A 12,506-nucleotide genomic window follows, 5' to 3' on the forward strand; every position below is an offset into this window, starting at 1 on the left:
TCCCTTGTAGCATCTCATGTGACCTCAGGACTCCAAATCAGCACCAATTCTTGTCCCAGACGAAGAAATAAAGGACACACATCTTTTTTTTATTGCCCATTACATTTGAAATGAATATTTACGTGCAAAATTAATATCTAAGATCATAATGCAGCATTATTTTGACATGCACCCCCCCCCCATTATCTGGTATTCATTTCAATGTCGTGACTCATCCGCCATAACTTAAGTAATTTTTTTGTGATGCAAATGAGGAAATCATAGTGAAACTGAGCATATAAACGACTTCAGATTTAAAATATTTATTAGGTTTTCCAATAATCCACAGTTGTCCGTTTCTAAACACTGGAACCGTGTAGTAACAGGTGACGTGATAATGCAGATAACCAATCATACGATTCAGGTAAAAGCGCTTGGATACAACAGAAAAACATCGATTACAAGAGAGACGATTAAACAACTCCGATTTTTTTTTGTCTTTTTTTTTTGTCTGTCAGTCACAGTGGCTGGTGGAAGAAGCATAATTAGTGTTGTGGTAGTTTTTTTGGTAAGGTCTTACTCCCCCGCGTGGTGGTCCGCTGCGCCGCGCCCGGTTTCCAGAACTCCCTCAGAGTGGGAACGTAAGTGCCATGCCTGGTTCTGACGTAGCGCTTGAGGAAGAGCTGAGAGAGATCAGACCCTGTTGTTACTGAACACTGAAGTCGGCTCGAGCTCGTCCACATTTAAGAGCAGCGACCCACAGAGATGTGATCGTCTTTGAGTGACACCTCTAAAGAAAATGGAACCGCTTCACGTGACACTTCCACTCCAACCCTGCGTGACGGCTGCTTTCTGCAGCCGAGCTCAAACATCCAGACAAACAAGAAAACCCTTTTTTTATACTCTAGAGAGACTTGTGAGATGTGCTTGGTGGTATTTTTAATTAACAATTAAACAGCAGCAACTAGAGCGGAGCAGTATTTATCCTACTGCAGTGCAGAAATTTCACTTTGCTTTTCTTTTCTTTTTTTCGGTGTGGAAAAATTTCAGGACACAAAAAAAATCGACTGAATGCTGCTAATTAAAGACGCATTAATCAACAGAGAGGCCTCTTGTTGTTTTACTAAGCGATGATGTGAAATACTTGCTACAATGAATGGTTTGGAATCTGCTTTCAAGAAAACTGAAAATATATGTATAATATCTCTCTATAAATCGAGGAGAAAATTAAAGCGTCTCCTGAGTCCTCACTGTCATGTCTACGTTGAAAATACAACGTACATACAGTCGTGAAAAGTTGCTGGCTAATCTTTATTTATGATAAACTGGATGGAGTTGAAATATTTGGATTTTTTTTATTGTTTACATTAGTGACTGTATACATTTAACACCAGATCAGGTTAAAAATGGAGCATTTTTAAGGATTTTTATAGTCATTCAACTTATTATTTAACCTTATACAGTTCAAAACAAGATTTTTCCCCCAAAAATAATTTTGCAAACTCTTTCAAGGAACTTTGTATTTGAACGAGAGATTCCGCGCCTCACTGACTGGAATGTTCTAACACACCAGTGGACTTTTTTTTTGCCCTGGGTTTGGTCTTACAGACAAGACTCAAAGCCTGATTGGAGTTTCCACCTCTGGCTATCCTCAGATGACAGTTATAAGAGGTCCAAACACGAGGGGCAAGAATAAAAAAAAACAAAAACAGCCGTCAGGTTTGTTTTTCCTGCCTTTAAGACTAATTTTAGGGCTAAAATGTCCCACATACATACCCTGCCTTTGAAATTCTTTGTGGCTTCATCCTCAGAATCAGCAACATAGTCGTCGCCAGGGGGCGCCGACGTCTCTACACGGGGATGAAAACACAGCTGTTCAATTCAAATAATCAAATTATGTTCAGAAAATATTTCCTGCGTGTAATTTCACCTGTGAGGCGCCGCCGGTGACGGGGGGAGCTGCTTAAAGACGGTACTACGGAACGGTTTCTGTCGAGTACACACAGGACTATCATTAAAACATGAAGTTGCCATAACGTGAATGTCGTAAAGGTAAATAATGTTCTTAAATAAGAAAAAGAAAAAAAACAAGACTGATGTTCGCTGATGCAAAATAAGAAAAAATGACTCATTTACAGCTAAAATGCCGTTGTGATGGGACAAGAGTTCATGTATGTTTGAAATTCTTATTCAATAACAGACACAAAATCCAAATGAAACAGAAAAAAGTGTGCAGAATCAGTCGCATTTATTCATGAGCTTAAAAAAAAACAGTTCAACAGTCTTGAGGAAGGGAGCCCATTTACGTTCTACTGTACGGACACTGTACTAAATTCAAGAAACCTTACCTCTTTTTTTGGCAGAGTATTTTAGGTTAACCTCAAACCACCCAGGACATATTGTTTCATTCAATAAATGGGTGGTTTGAAGTTAACTTAAAATATTCTGAAAAAAAGAGAAAAGGCTCTTGAATTTAGTACAGTAGTACGTTCCAAAAGAAAGAAAGAAGAACCCCTGTGTTTTCAAAGGTAACCCAAAGCACAGGCGAGTTGATGAGCTAAGCCACACACCCGACCAGGTTTGTTGGAGCTCATAAGGTGCATTATCATCTTACTCTTTATCGTCCAGGTTGGACGTATGTGAGTCGAGCTTGTGAAGCCGGCTGCTGGATCGATTAGGTGAGGGGGTACCGACCGGGGTCTTCCTCCTGTGACTCTGCTGTGGCACAGACGGGGATTTTCCTCCCCGTCCAGGCCAGTTAGCGGCTGACAGTTTCTCGATGACGACACTGGGTTGACTCTTCAGATATGACGCGAACATGGATTGGAGGGATGTGTCCATCCGGCACAGCAGCTGGGTTGGCAGATCTGCGCGGCTACGGCCTCCGCTCGGCATCCCTGATCTCGTCAACACTGCATCCTCTTCATCGGATGTGTTCCCTCCTTCGGCGGGTTGCTTACGTTTCACTCCGCTGCTTCTCCCCTTCACCTGCAGCTCCTTCACTCCAGTGAAACACTTTGGGCTCAAGTGCGTGTGCATAGCTTCTCTGGCGCCGGCTGGTGCGTCACCTCTCTGGTTATTTTTACCAGCAGAGTTCATGAAGGGGACGTCTTCATTTGATATGAGTCCAATCACAGGGGCAATAAACGGAGGTTTGTCTCTGTGGGGGCAGTCAGACTGACCCACAGAACATTTTCCGGGACCCGTTACTTGATTTGAGGATACTTTTCCGGACGGCGGCAGAGAGAGTGAAGCCAGGATGGAGTCTCCCATGTTTGGAGGGAGGGACGCTGTTCAAGACAAACCGAAGGTGAGTAAGAGCAGTTATGAGAGTCTTCCTCGGGATCAAGTACTGATCCGCTGATTCAATGACCAAAAATACAACGTCAAGGATCAAAACATGAATCCAGTCAACCCTATCGACCGATGTGGTTCGCATTTAGAAAACTCTGGAATCCTCAGAGTGACGATGAAAAACTCTGTTCTTATTCAATTCAATTCAAGAGAGAAAAAAAAATCAAACAAAACACACAGAGTAATGCTAATGTTGAGATAGCAGTGACCACAGGAGGGTTGGCCAACTACGTCTTTAATCTGTCCTTGATCTTCTTTGAATGTATGATTTTATTAAGAAAGAGGAGAAGCTATCATTTCTTCTTCCTTCTCCTGTTTGTTCATGGAATGTGTAGAAGTACTGTGAGAAAAGTTTACCAAGTACAATTGTTATCTTATTATACAACAAAATGGAAAAAAATAATCCAATACGAGTTAATGACTTCAAGAGATCCACCAGAATTAATTTTTTTCTGCCAGTTTCTTACAGATTATTGAGCCGATTGATGTTATCTGTGTAAAAACACATTTAAAAGTGAAGATAATCTTTCAACAACAAAAAAAGTTGTTTTTTTCCCTCCTTATGTTCTTGAATCTACTTATTTGTTTGACAGGAACCCCGCACAGCTTCTCAGCTGCACCACAGCGAACTATGAGCTCATTTACATCTGTAGTCCAAGGTCAATTTATTTAATATATAAATATGCATCAATGACTAGCAGACGTTATCGTCGTTATTTCATGTCTCTGATTTAATTGTCATGTTTTTTCCGAGCTTGGGAACAAACTGCGAAACCAAAGTTTTTTTCCGTTTTGTGATATGACAGCACAAACATGACTGATTTGTTGCACGCTGATTCACCGCGATCGCAAGTCACCTCATTGCATTGCATTGAAATTTAGCAGCAGGAAACTTACTGCTATCGTCAAATATCAGAGAATCAAACTGGATCATGAGGACCATTGTGCCCCCCCCAACTTGTTTAGTTACCTGCTGATTCAAGATGGCCTAAGCAGGTTTCATGCTGCAGCAAAATCTTCAGGAGTTGAGGTTGGGTCGCTGCCTGTGCGCACACCTCCAGGACAGGGGGGGCAGCACTGAGCCAGGACACCGTCTACAAACACATTAGAAGTCACCACTGTAAACATTTTTATGAATTTACAAACAATAATTCAGTCAAATATGTTTAAAGATCACACTTCCCACTGCTTTCATACATGCTGGTGAATTCATATGAATATAATGAAGGTAAATATGGAGCCCAAACGCTCACATCACTACCTGAGACAGGCTGGGAACCGGGAGTAGTTGGTCCAGCCGAATCAGAAACTCCCACATCAGCTTCTCCAACTCCTGGTCAAAAGTAGCGCCATAATCCACCAGAAACTTCTCCTGTTAGAGGGGAGACGGGGAACGGTTGGTCTTTGCAGGACCTAAGACTTAGGAGCCAGAACCTCTGGGACACCTTGACTTCAATGTTTACATCCAATTAGTTCCTCCCTGTGGAAGACGTTTTCTGAAGTCTGCTAAAACTTTCCATTCATTAAAAACTCTACTGTGGCTTCCGCACGATTCAGTAGGTGTCGTCTCTCTAACCCTAACATCCCGTAGCTTTAAGTGTAGACTAATATTCCCAGAACGACAAGATTCTGACGTTTGACGAGGGCCATGCCAACAGCCGATTTGATCCCAAAATTTCCTGCTTCCTGATGAAGATGTGTAGGATATAGATGTTGGTCTGGTTATAGGAGAGTTCTTGTGTACAGCGTATTTAGAAATATATTGCCTGTATTTCGGTTCATTACACTTTGCGCCACACATATTTCACTGTTGAAGACCAGATGCGTAAATGCGCTTAATACTACAGTGTACAGCTAACAAGCTAGGCAGCTCATCTAACATCTCAAAATACATTAAAAGTCTTAAAAATTGTTAAACGGGTCATAACCAAGTAAGTACACAGTTGAATAACACTTATCACTTCCTTTTCTTTCAGAAATGCAGATTAGGGAAAATTTTAATGAAAAGTGTCGTGTAACGTTTCAGTGAAGAGGAAAAACCACAGCAAACTTTAGTTCTGCCCTTTGTCTTTCTTTTCTTGCATGGTAAGCAGGATTATTAGTGGAGTACTCATATTCATCTTTCTATATAGAGAACTTGGTTGGAATGCTTTCATTTTCAGAATCAAGCAAATACTGGAATACTGCGTGTGTAAACTCAGTTGAAGTGTTTTCATAGTTTTTAAATGCATTTTCTTCTCCCTGCTTCATGTTGTGTTTCCAGCCCGCAGTAAAGTTCTGTTAGCTGAATAAAGAAGCGTGTGGGATCAGGACACAACACAGGCAGGCGATGATGAGCTGTCGTCGCTATGTGGATGTGAACACGCTCACCTTGAAGAACTCTTCTCTCGCTTCGGGGTCTCTCAGCAGGGTCTGAACCAATCTGTGAAAACTTACAACTGCTTCTGTAATTTTGACGTATTTTCTCTGGGGAGACAAAATGACGGAGAAAGCGCTTGGGTGAATCCCAACAATGGATAGGTGATAAAGCCGCATCGAAATCAACCGATCAACCTGCTGGAATTTTAATTACCATAGAAGAAGCGGAGGACTTGAAGGAGGCAGCAGGAACACAGAACCTCTTCAGGTGCAGCTCAATCACATTAGCATCAGGTTGTTTGCGACAAAGCTCCAAAATGAGCTGTGAAGGGATTAGAAGTGTGTGAATAACGCCTACTTCACTCACACCCACACCCACACTAATGTTATCCTCACCCGTCCTCTCAGGCCCAGCACTAGCTTGCCTTGATGTTTTACATTGAGCAATTGGGGGGCAGTCTCACAGGCTGATGTCACAAACTCCTCCACAATGCCAAACTGCATCACATCCTTCTGCTTCATCACCTTCCAGATGGCAGCAGACACCAGACGCACAGGCGGGGCCAGGAGCTGGAGGGCGGCGAAGGGGAGACTGGCGTCTGTTCAGGAAACAAAGTGACTTACATTTGCAGAAGTAAAACCAGCTGTTCATCACATTTTTCGTCAGTTGAGTAGAAAGCGGTGTGTGGCTACGTGAAACGCATTGATGGCAACTGAATCGAAGCACAGTGCACCAACAGTGGAGGTATTACTGGGAGCTTGGAGATAATCAGCCAATGCTTGTGTACACAAGGCTGATTAAAAAAAAGATTAACAAAATAAGTCTGCAGACGGCCTCATCACACACAATGCTACTGCTCCTCCTGTATTCTACAGGCAGAAGACCTCAGGTGCTGCTGGAAGGTAGCTTACCCGTAATTAAATCGTGTAGTTTTGTTTATAGGATTTAGGGTAAACCTGTTTCTTTGAAAGGAGCTACATAAATACAGAAAAGAATTACTGCGATCATCTGACACTAACTAATAAATATAGCACAGAGTCCATCATCTACTCAATAAAACTGCAATGTTTTAATTTCAAATATTTTCCTGATCTAAAAAAAAAAGTTGGTGCAATGCGCACAAACATTGTCTTTATTAATATTTATGTATATTAAAATATTAACCCCATAAAAACTCATCTCCTCATAATTCACTTCATCTTAGCAATTTTTTTTTGTCATTTGTTATAATTACTATCTTGTTGTGTACTATCAAATGCCATAAAACAACAACATCACATCAGCTTCATGTCCTGGCCATAGGTTAACATGATGGATGGTGACATTAAACATGGTTAGTGGGCGGTGCTTGTACATGTTTTGGCCTCCAGAAGCGCCTGCGATAGTGGCGTTACATTCCCCTGAAATGTAAGTCACCTTTTAGTTTAGAAAATCCAGAGTTGAGCCTTGAGTGTCTCGCTAACCCTCCATAATTTTGTTTCCAGTACAGGCTCCTGCTCTGTAAATGGCATTACCCATTACGAACCCACATCGGTCCACTATGTAATAGCAAGTATCTCAAAAATGGTTCCACATTCTGCTGCAGGTTTTGTAGATGATGCTAATGTCAATGCAGGGTATCCCTCAGCTGTCAATTAGACAACTGCTGAGGCAATGTTAGTGCTGTGGCTCGTTACAGCCACGCCTTCTCATTACATTATTACATTAATGATAACAAAAGAATGTTTAAACAATTTAACGTAAACGGTGCGGGGGGGGGGGGGGGGAGACAAACAAAAACCCTTACCATTTCCCTTAACTTTCTTTGAAGCCATTACACCAAGTCAGCCGTTAGCTTAGCAGGCTAGCGTAATAACGTGAGCTTCACCTCAGTAAACACAGCTGACGCCAATATAAGGTCTAAAAAAAACAACAATTATCATATATTGAAAAATAACGCGGAGGCGATGTTAACAAACTCCGGTGACGCTTGCCGTGACACATAAGCAGCAATGTCGTTGTTATTGTTGTTGCTCCCAAAGCGACAGACCAAAGCTAGCAACACTTCTATCAAAAGTTCCGCGTCTCTTCCTCCCGCCTTTCATGAGTAGGTGATACCTGTTAAATTTGCTACACAGGGTGTGCCGAGTTGGCGGTGCTTAGCCGCGTCATGTAAAAGGAGCCAACGTGAAGAGCACCGTCCGCGCGGGCACGTCTGTGCTTTAAACAAGCACACAAGGAGATGACGTAGCAGACAACAACAGCTACGAGTTTCCATACGATAAAACGCGCTAAAAAATAGTGTAAAAAAATAGTGTAAAAAAAGGCGATAAAACGTTTAATTAATTTAGTCGGTGCATTTTGAAAGAATATAAATATGACAATCAAAAAAACAGTGAACTTGTTCACTCAAAGACGAGGCTGCACACAAAAAAGTTTTTTTTAAACAAGAATATATAACTTTTTAATATAGCATTTCAAAAGTCTTGTCACCAAGTGAGATGTGACTTTAAGGTTAAATTTATTTGTTTAAAAAGTTTTTATAGCATGTTTTTGGATGGATATCCGATATGAGTAAGGCTGTAAAAGATGATTGTTGTTTAACTTAGGTTCCTTCCCTCCACATGGACAGACCAGATGGACTTTGTTCTGCTCTGAATGGGAATTATCACCAGATCTGGATCAAAGTCCTGCTGCTGGGTCAGAGGCAAAAGACAAACACCCTTTACGAGTCTGTGAGAGCCACAGAGAGAGCGGGAGACCAAAATGGACACTACATCGTCATTTATCAAGTAAGAATTATTAATTTCTAGTTTTAATTTGTTGATTTTGTATTCATTTCCTCCATGCTACCTTTCAAAACATTCCGACAGAGCTATTCAAAAATCTGCTTTGGAGATCTCAGAGGGTCCACGTTGGACTTTTGTCACATTTCTGTCTCATCTGACCCCAGATCAGTGACAAAGAGAGTGTGGTCTCCGCCACAGAGACCTTTCCGAGTGTGTAGTGCCAACAGAGAGACCAGGAAAGGCATCACGGCTGGGACCCTGGAGGAGCTGAAGGAGAGGGTGAGAGAAAAATCTAAAAGTGGAAGAAAAACAACCAAGGTCAAATAAGAATATAAATACACAGTAATTACACAGATACACAAGAATGAATAGGTAAAACTAAGAATGCTCAAAAACCGGGAGACAATAAATAGCGTTGGAACTAGTGGGTTAAGAGGTAAAGGTCCAAACTTACCTGACGGGATGTGTCGTTATCTCAGGGTATTGATGGTTTTGAAATTAGCGATAACACAAGCAGGAGTCATCATCCCAAGTGGAACAGTGCAGCGTGTTCGCAGCCCGGCGCCTTGGCTGCGACATGAACCTCGAGTGCTTTTTTTCTTTTTATTCAGGAATATTGCCCATATGTACAGTTTAGTACCACAGAAAATAGATCAACCAGCAATGCTCCATTCTTTTCTTCACCAATAGCAACAACAAAAAAGACAATAATGACGCACGCACACACACACACACACACACACACACAAAAAGGCACTCACATATTCTTCCCGTCCCCTTGACTTGTCCCACCCATGAGGTTAACTCTCACAACACAGCGATAATAGTTCCCTTTTTATACAGCATACATCAGTTACACAACCACTAGAGACATCACAAAAATAGTCACGGTACATTCGTAAAAAACAATCATAAATTGGCCCTCGTAGTTCATATCCAAAACTATGAAAACAGTTAGACAAACAAACAAAAAAAAAGGAGAACACATACTGATAGTTTATCATGAGGCAGGCATATCCCTCTGTGAAAGGGTGACAAGATCATCTGATAACTGTCTGAACAATGGTTTCCACAGCTCATTGAATATATCTTGGCTCCCCTTAGCGCTACAAAGTCTCGCCGTTGGCAGTAGCCTAAATATTTCCCGGTACCACAGAGAAACTGTAGGAGGATAGTCCATGATCCAATTAAAAAGTATGCATTTTCTCGCCGAGAAAAATCAATTTTTTTTGAAGAGCAAATAACGAGAATTGTTAAGAGACAGATTCCTATCAGGCAGATTAAGGAGAAACAGACCTGGAGTTTTTACAATCCTGATTTTTTAAATCAAATTTACTTCTTTGGTCACCGATGACCAGAATTCAGAAATAGAGGGACATGACCACATACGATGTATGTAAGTACCTGTCTCGATTTTGCATTTCTGACAGAGAGGGGAACGGTTCTCTCTCCCATACTGTCTTAACATGATTGATACTATGATCATTCCAGGATTCAAATTTGTGGTAAAAATATGACATAAATCCTTTCGTTTTAGTGAATTCTGTGAAACATTTATCAAGCAGACTGACCCCTGGGCCACCAGGGGGCAGCACAATATGTGTTTGAATAAAGTGACGAATCTGCAAAAAAAAACAAAAAAACGAAAAAGTGTATACGTGGGATATCAAACTGAGCTTGAATCTGCGTAAAAGACATTCATGAGTTTTCTGAGTATAGGTCACCAATGATTCTGATGCCCTTCTTGTGCCAAAGATCAAGAACCTTGCTATTGATGCCTGGGGGAAACGCCTTATTCCCAATTATAGGAGTCAAAGACGATGAGAAGCCTTCCCTCCCTGTATAAGCCATCATCTCTCTCCTTACCTTCACCGTATTCTATAAAACCGGATTATTTCTGAGGCTGGTTGTCAGTTGTTTTTTTTTATCACGTTAATAAACTAAGGAGATTAGAAGGATAGGCAGCACGGTGGTGCAGTGGTCAGCACTGTGGCCTCACAGCAAGAAGGTGCCGGGTTCCAGTCCCGGCTCCAGCACAGGATCTTTCTGTGTGGAGTCTCCATGTTCTCCCTGTTCCTGTGTGGGTTCTCTCTGGTACTCCAGCTTCCTCCACAGTCCAAAGACATCAAGAGGGGACGAGGCTGATTGATACTCTAAATTGACTGTAGGTGTGACTGTGAGTGTGAATGGTTGTCTGTCTCTATGTGTTGGTCCTGTGATGGACTGGTGACCTGTCCAGGGTGAACCCCGCCTCTCGCCCGTTGACGCAGGGATAGGCTCCACCCCCCCCGCGACCCTTAATAATAGGAATAAGCGGAAGATGACGATGGATGGATTAGAAGGTGAACAACATCCCCAACATCCATATGATTCTGTAGTCCTTTAAGACAGTTATGTAGGGAGTCCTAACCCTCCTTGATCTACGGGAAGCTCGAATGCCTGCATTTTTAATCTGGGTCTTTTACCACGCCAAATGAACTACGAAGATCTCTCTGTATACTCTTGACTATCTGTCTCGTGATCGATAACGGGAGCATTTGCATTGGATGAAGAAGACGTGGAAGGACGTTCATCTTCATTAAACTGACTCTTCCAATCCAGGAAATAGGAAGCTCCATCCACCTGTTCATAGCACCTTGATTTTTTTTTCAAAACTGGAAGCAAATTTAACTTAAACAGATATTTCAAATTAGTAGAGACTGTTATTCCTAAATAAGAAAAACCTGCTGTGGACCATCTGAAAGGAAAATTAGTGAAAGAAGATGGATCTGTAACCCCGCCCCTAGTGGCATTGCAACTCAGAATGGCAGGAACAGATCTTTCTGGAAGTGAAACAAAAAGTAAAACATCATCCGCATACAACGCTGTTTTAAGAACATTCTGCCCTTCTGAACCTCGAGTGTTTAAGGTTTTGAATTTGTCCTGCAGGTCTGCCAGGCGCTGCTGCCGCCTCTGTCCACCTCGCCTCTGTCTCTGGTTTGCGAGGAGGACGGTACAGAGGTGGACTCGGACGAGTTCCTTATGACCCTGCCTGACAACATCATGCTCATGGCGCTGGAGCCTGGCCAGACATGGAGACCACAAGCAGTACTGTTCTCCCGATCTGCTCCTTACACTTGGCACTGTCATGTATTCATCTTTGATGTCGTTGACCCTTGTCTCTGATGTCTCTAGGGTGCTGTGGTGCCCAAATCTCACGACAACAAGCCTCGGGCGAGAAAAGAAATCGCTCAGGTCACCTTTGACCTTTACAGGATGAGCCCAAAGGATATGTTTGGCTCTTTGGGCGTCAAGGCAACATTTCAAGGCTTGTACTCTGTGAGCGCCGACTTTCAGTGCCTGGGGCCCAAGAAAGTCCTCAGGTGAGCAGAAAAAGAACGTCATGATGAATGGATGAATAGATTGATGATGTCATATTGTTTCAAGATTCTTCTCCTCCCACCCTCAGGGAAGCCCTCCGCGTCGCCTCTACCATGCTTTACACCGCCGGACAATTGCTCATCACTTCTGCTTCGCTGATCCGCCGTGTTATCGAAGGCGCCGAGTTTTGGACGCCACAGAGAACAGAGTACTCGGCTAGCTGGCACAGATAGAGCTCAGATGTACAGCCGACAGGTGACAAGCAACAAGTTTGAAGTTTGCAACGGTCTTGAACGTTCCATCTTTGACCCACAGTGTAGTTGGCGGCTGTTAGCATGCTAATGTAGCTAGGTGGCGCTTGAATCAGTGACATACCTGGAGATGTCATTTATAAAACGGTGTTTTCTGTGCAATAAAGTCAAGGTAATGTCTTCGCTCATTTACAATGACGTCTGTTCCCATCAGATTCTGGATTATTTATAAAAATGTGCCATATAAATCATGTAGATTTAGTTATTTGTACAAATTTGTACTGCTTCTGACTTGCATATCCACACGCTTGTGGGATGTTTTTAGTGCCATCTTTTAATTTTTTTTAGGCTTTTTTATCATCGAATAAAGTGCTACATTAATACATTTTATTAAGTTTCCAAAAACTTTTTTTTGTCCGGAAATTTTGAATTTCA

At 42.1% G+C, this 12,506-nt stretch overlaps 2 protein-coding genes across 2 annotated transcripts; one reads left to right on the plus strand and one right to left on the minus strand.

Annotated features, from left to right (window-relative positions):
• Positions 1–25: 25 nt before the first annotated feature.
• Positions 26–7,790, minus strand: tinf2 (TERF1 (TRF1)-interacting nuclear factor 2). Its single transcript, XM_086196656.1, has 10 exons — positions 7,479–7,790; positions 6,088–6,290; positions 5,906–6,013; positions 5,704–5,799; positions 4,595–4,705; positions 4,304–4,427; positions 2,594–3,269; positions 1,910–1,968; positions 1,756–1,829; positions 26–662 (listed from the first exon to the last, which is right to left on the minus strand). The coding sequence occupies exons 1-10, from the start codon at positions 7,504–7,506 to the stop codon at positions 525–527; spliced, it is 1,617 nt and encodes a 538-aa protein (XP_086052782.1). The 5' UTR covers positions 7,507–7,790; the 3' UTR covers positions 26–524.
• Positions 7,791–7,952: 162 nt separating this feature from the next.
• cideb (cell death inducing DFFA like effector b) lies at positions 7,953–12,465 on the plus strand. The gene is made up of 5 exons (XM_086196667.1): positions 7,953–8,463; positions 8,625–8,739; positions 11,389–11,547; positions 11,635–11,822; positions 11,909–12,465. The coding sequence occupies exons 1-5, from the start codon at positions 8,438–8,440 to the stop codon at positions 12,051–12,053; spliced, it is 633 nt and encodes a 210-aa protein (XP_086052793.1). The 5' UTR covers positions 7,953–8,437; the 3' UTR covers positions 12,054–12,465.
• The last annotated feature ends 41 nt before the right edge of the window (positions 12,466–12,506 follow it).

This window comes from Aulostomus chinensis, chromosome 24 (assembly GCF_037954235.1).
Source record: "Aulostomus chinensis isolate RoL2024-O1b breed Wild chromosome 24, RoL_Achi_v1.0, whole genome shotgun sequence".
NCBI lineage: Eukaryota > Metazoa > Chordata > Actinopteri > Syngnathiformes > Aulostomidae > Aulostomus > Aulostomus chinensis.

Excerpts from the sequence above, each read along its gene's own strand:
- cideb (XM_086196667.1), top strand. The coding sequence starts at position 8,438 with ATGGACACTACATCGTCATTTATCAA. Across the intron at positions 8,464-8,624 it reads ACTACATCGTCATTTATCAA|ATCAGTGACAAAGAGAGTGT; the intron begins GTAAGAATTATT and ends ATCTGACCCCAG. Across the intron at positions 8,740-11,388 it reads TGGAGGAGCTGAAGGAGAGG|GTCTGCCAGGCGCTGCTGCC; the intron begins GTGAGAGAAAAA and ends TTTGTCCTGCAG.
- tinf2 (XM_086196656.1), bottom strand. The coding sequence starts at position 7,506 with ATGGCTTCAAAGAAAGTTAAGGGAAATG. Across the intron at positions 6,291-7,478 it reads AAAGAAAGTTAAGGGAAATG|ACGCCAGTCTCCCCTTCGCC; the intron begins GTAAGGGTTTTT and ends TTTCCTGAACAG. Across the intron at positions 5,800-5,905 it reads AGTCCTCCGCTTCTTCTATG|AGAAAATACGTCAAAATTAC; the intron begins GTAATTAAAATT and ends TTGTCTCCCCAG.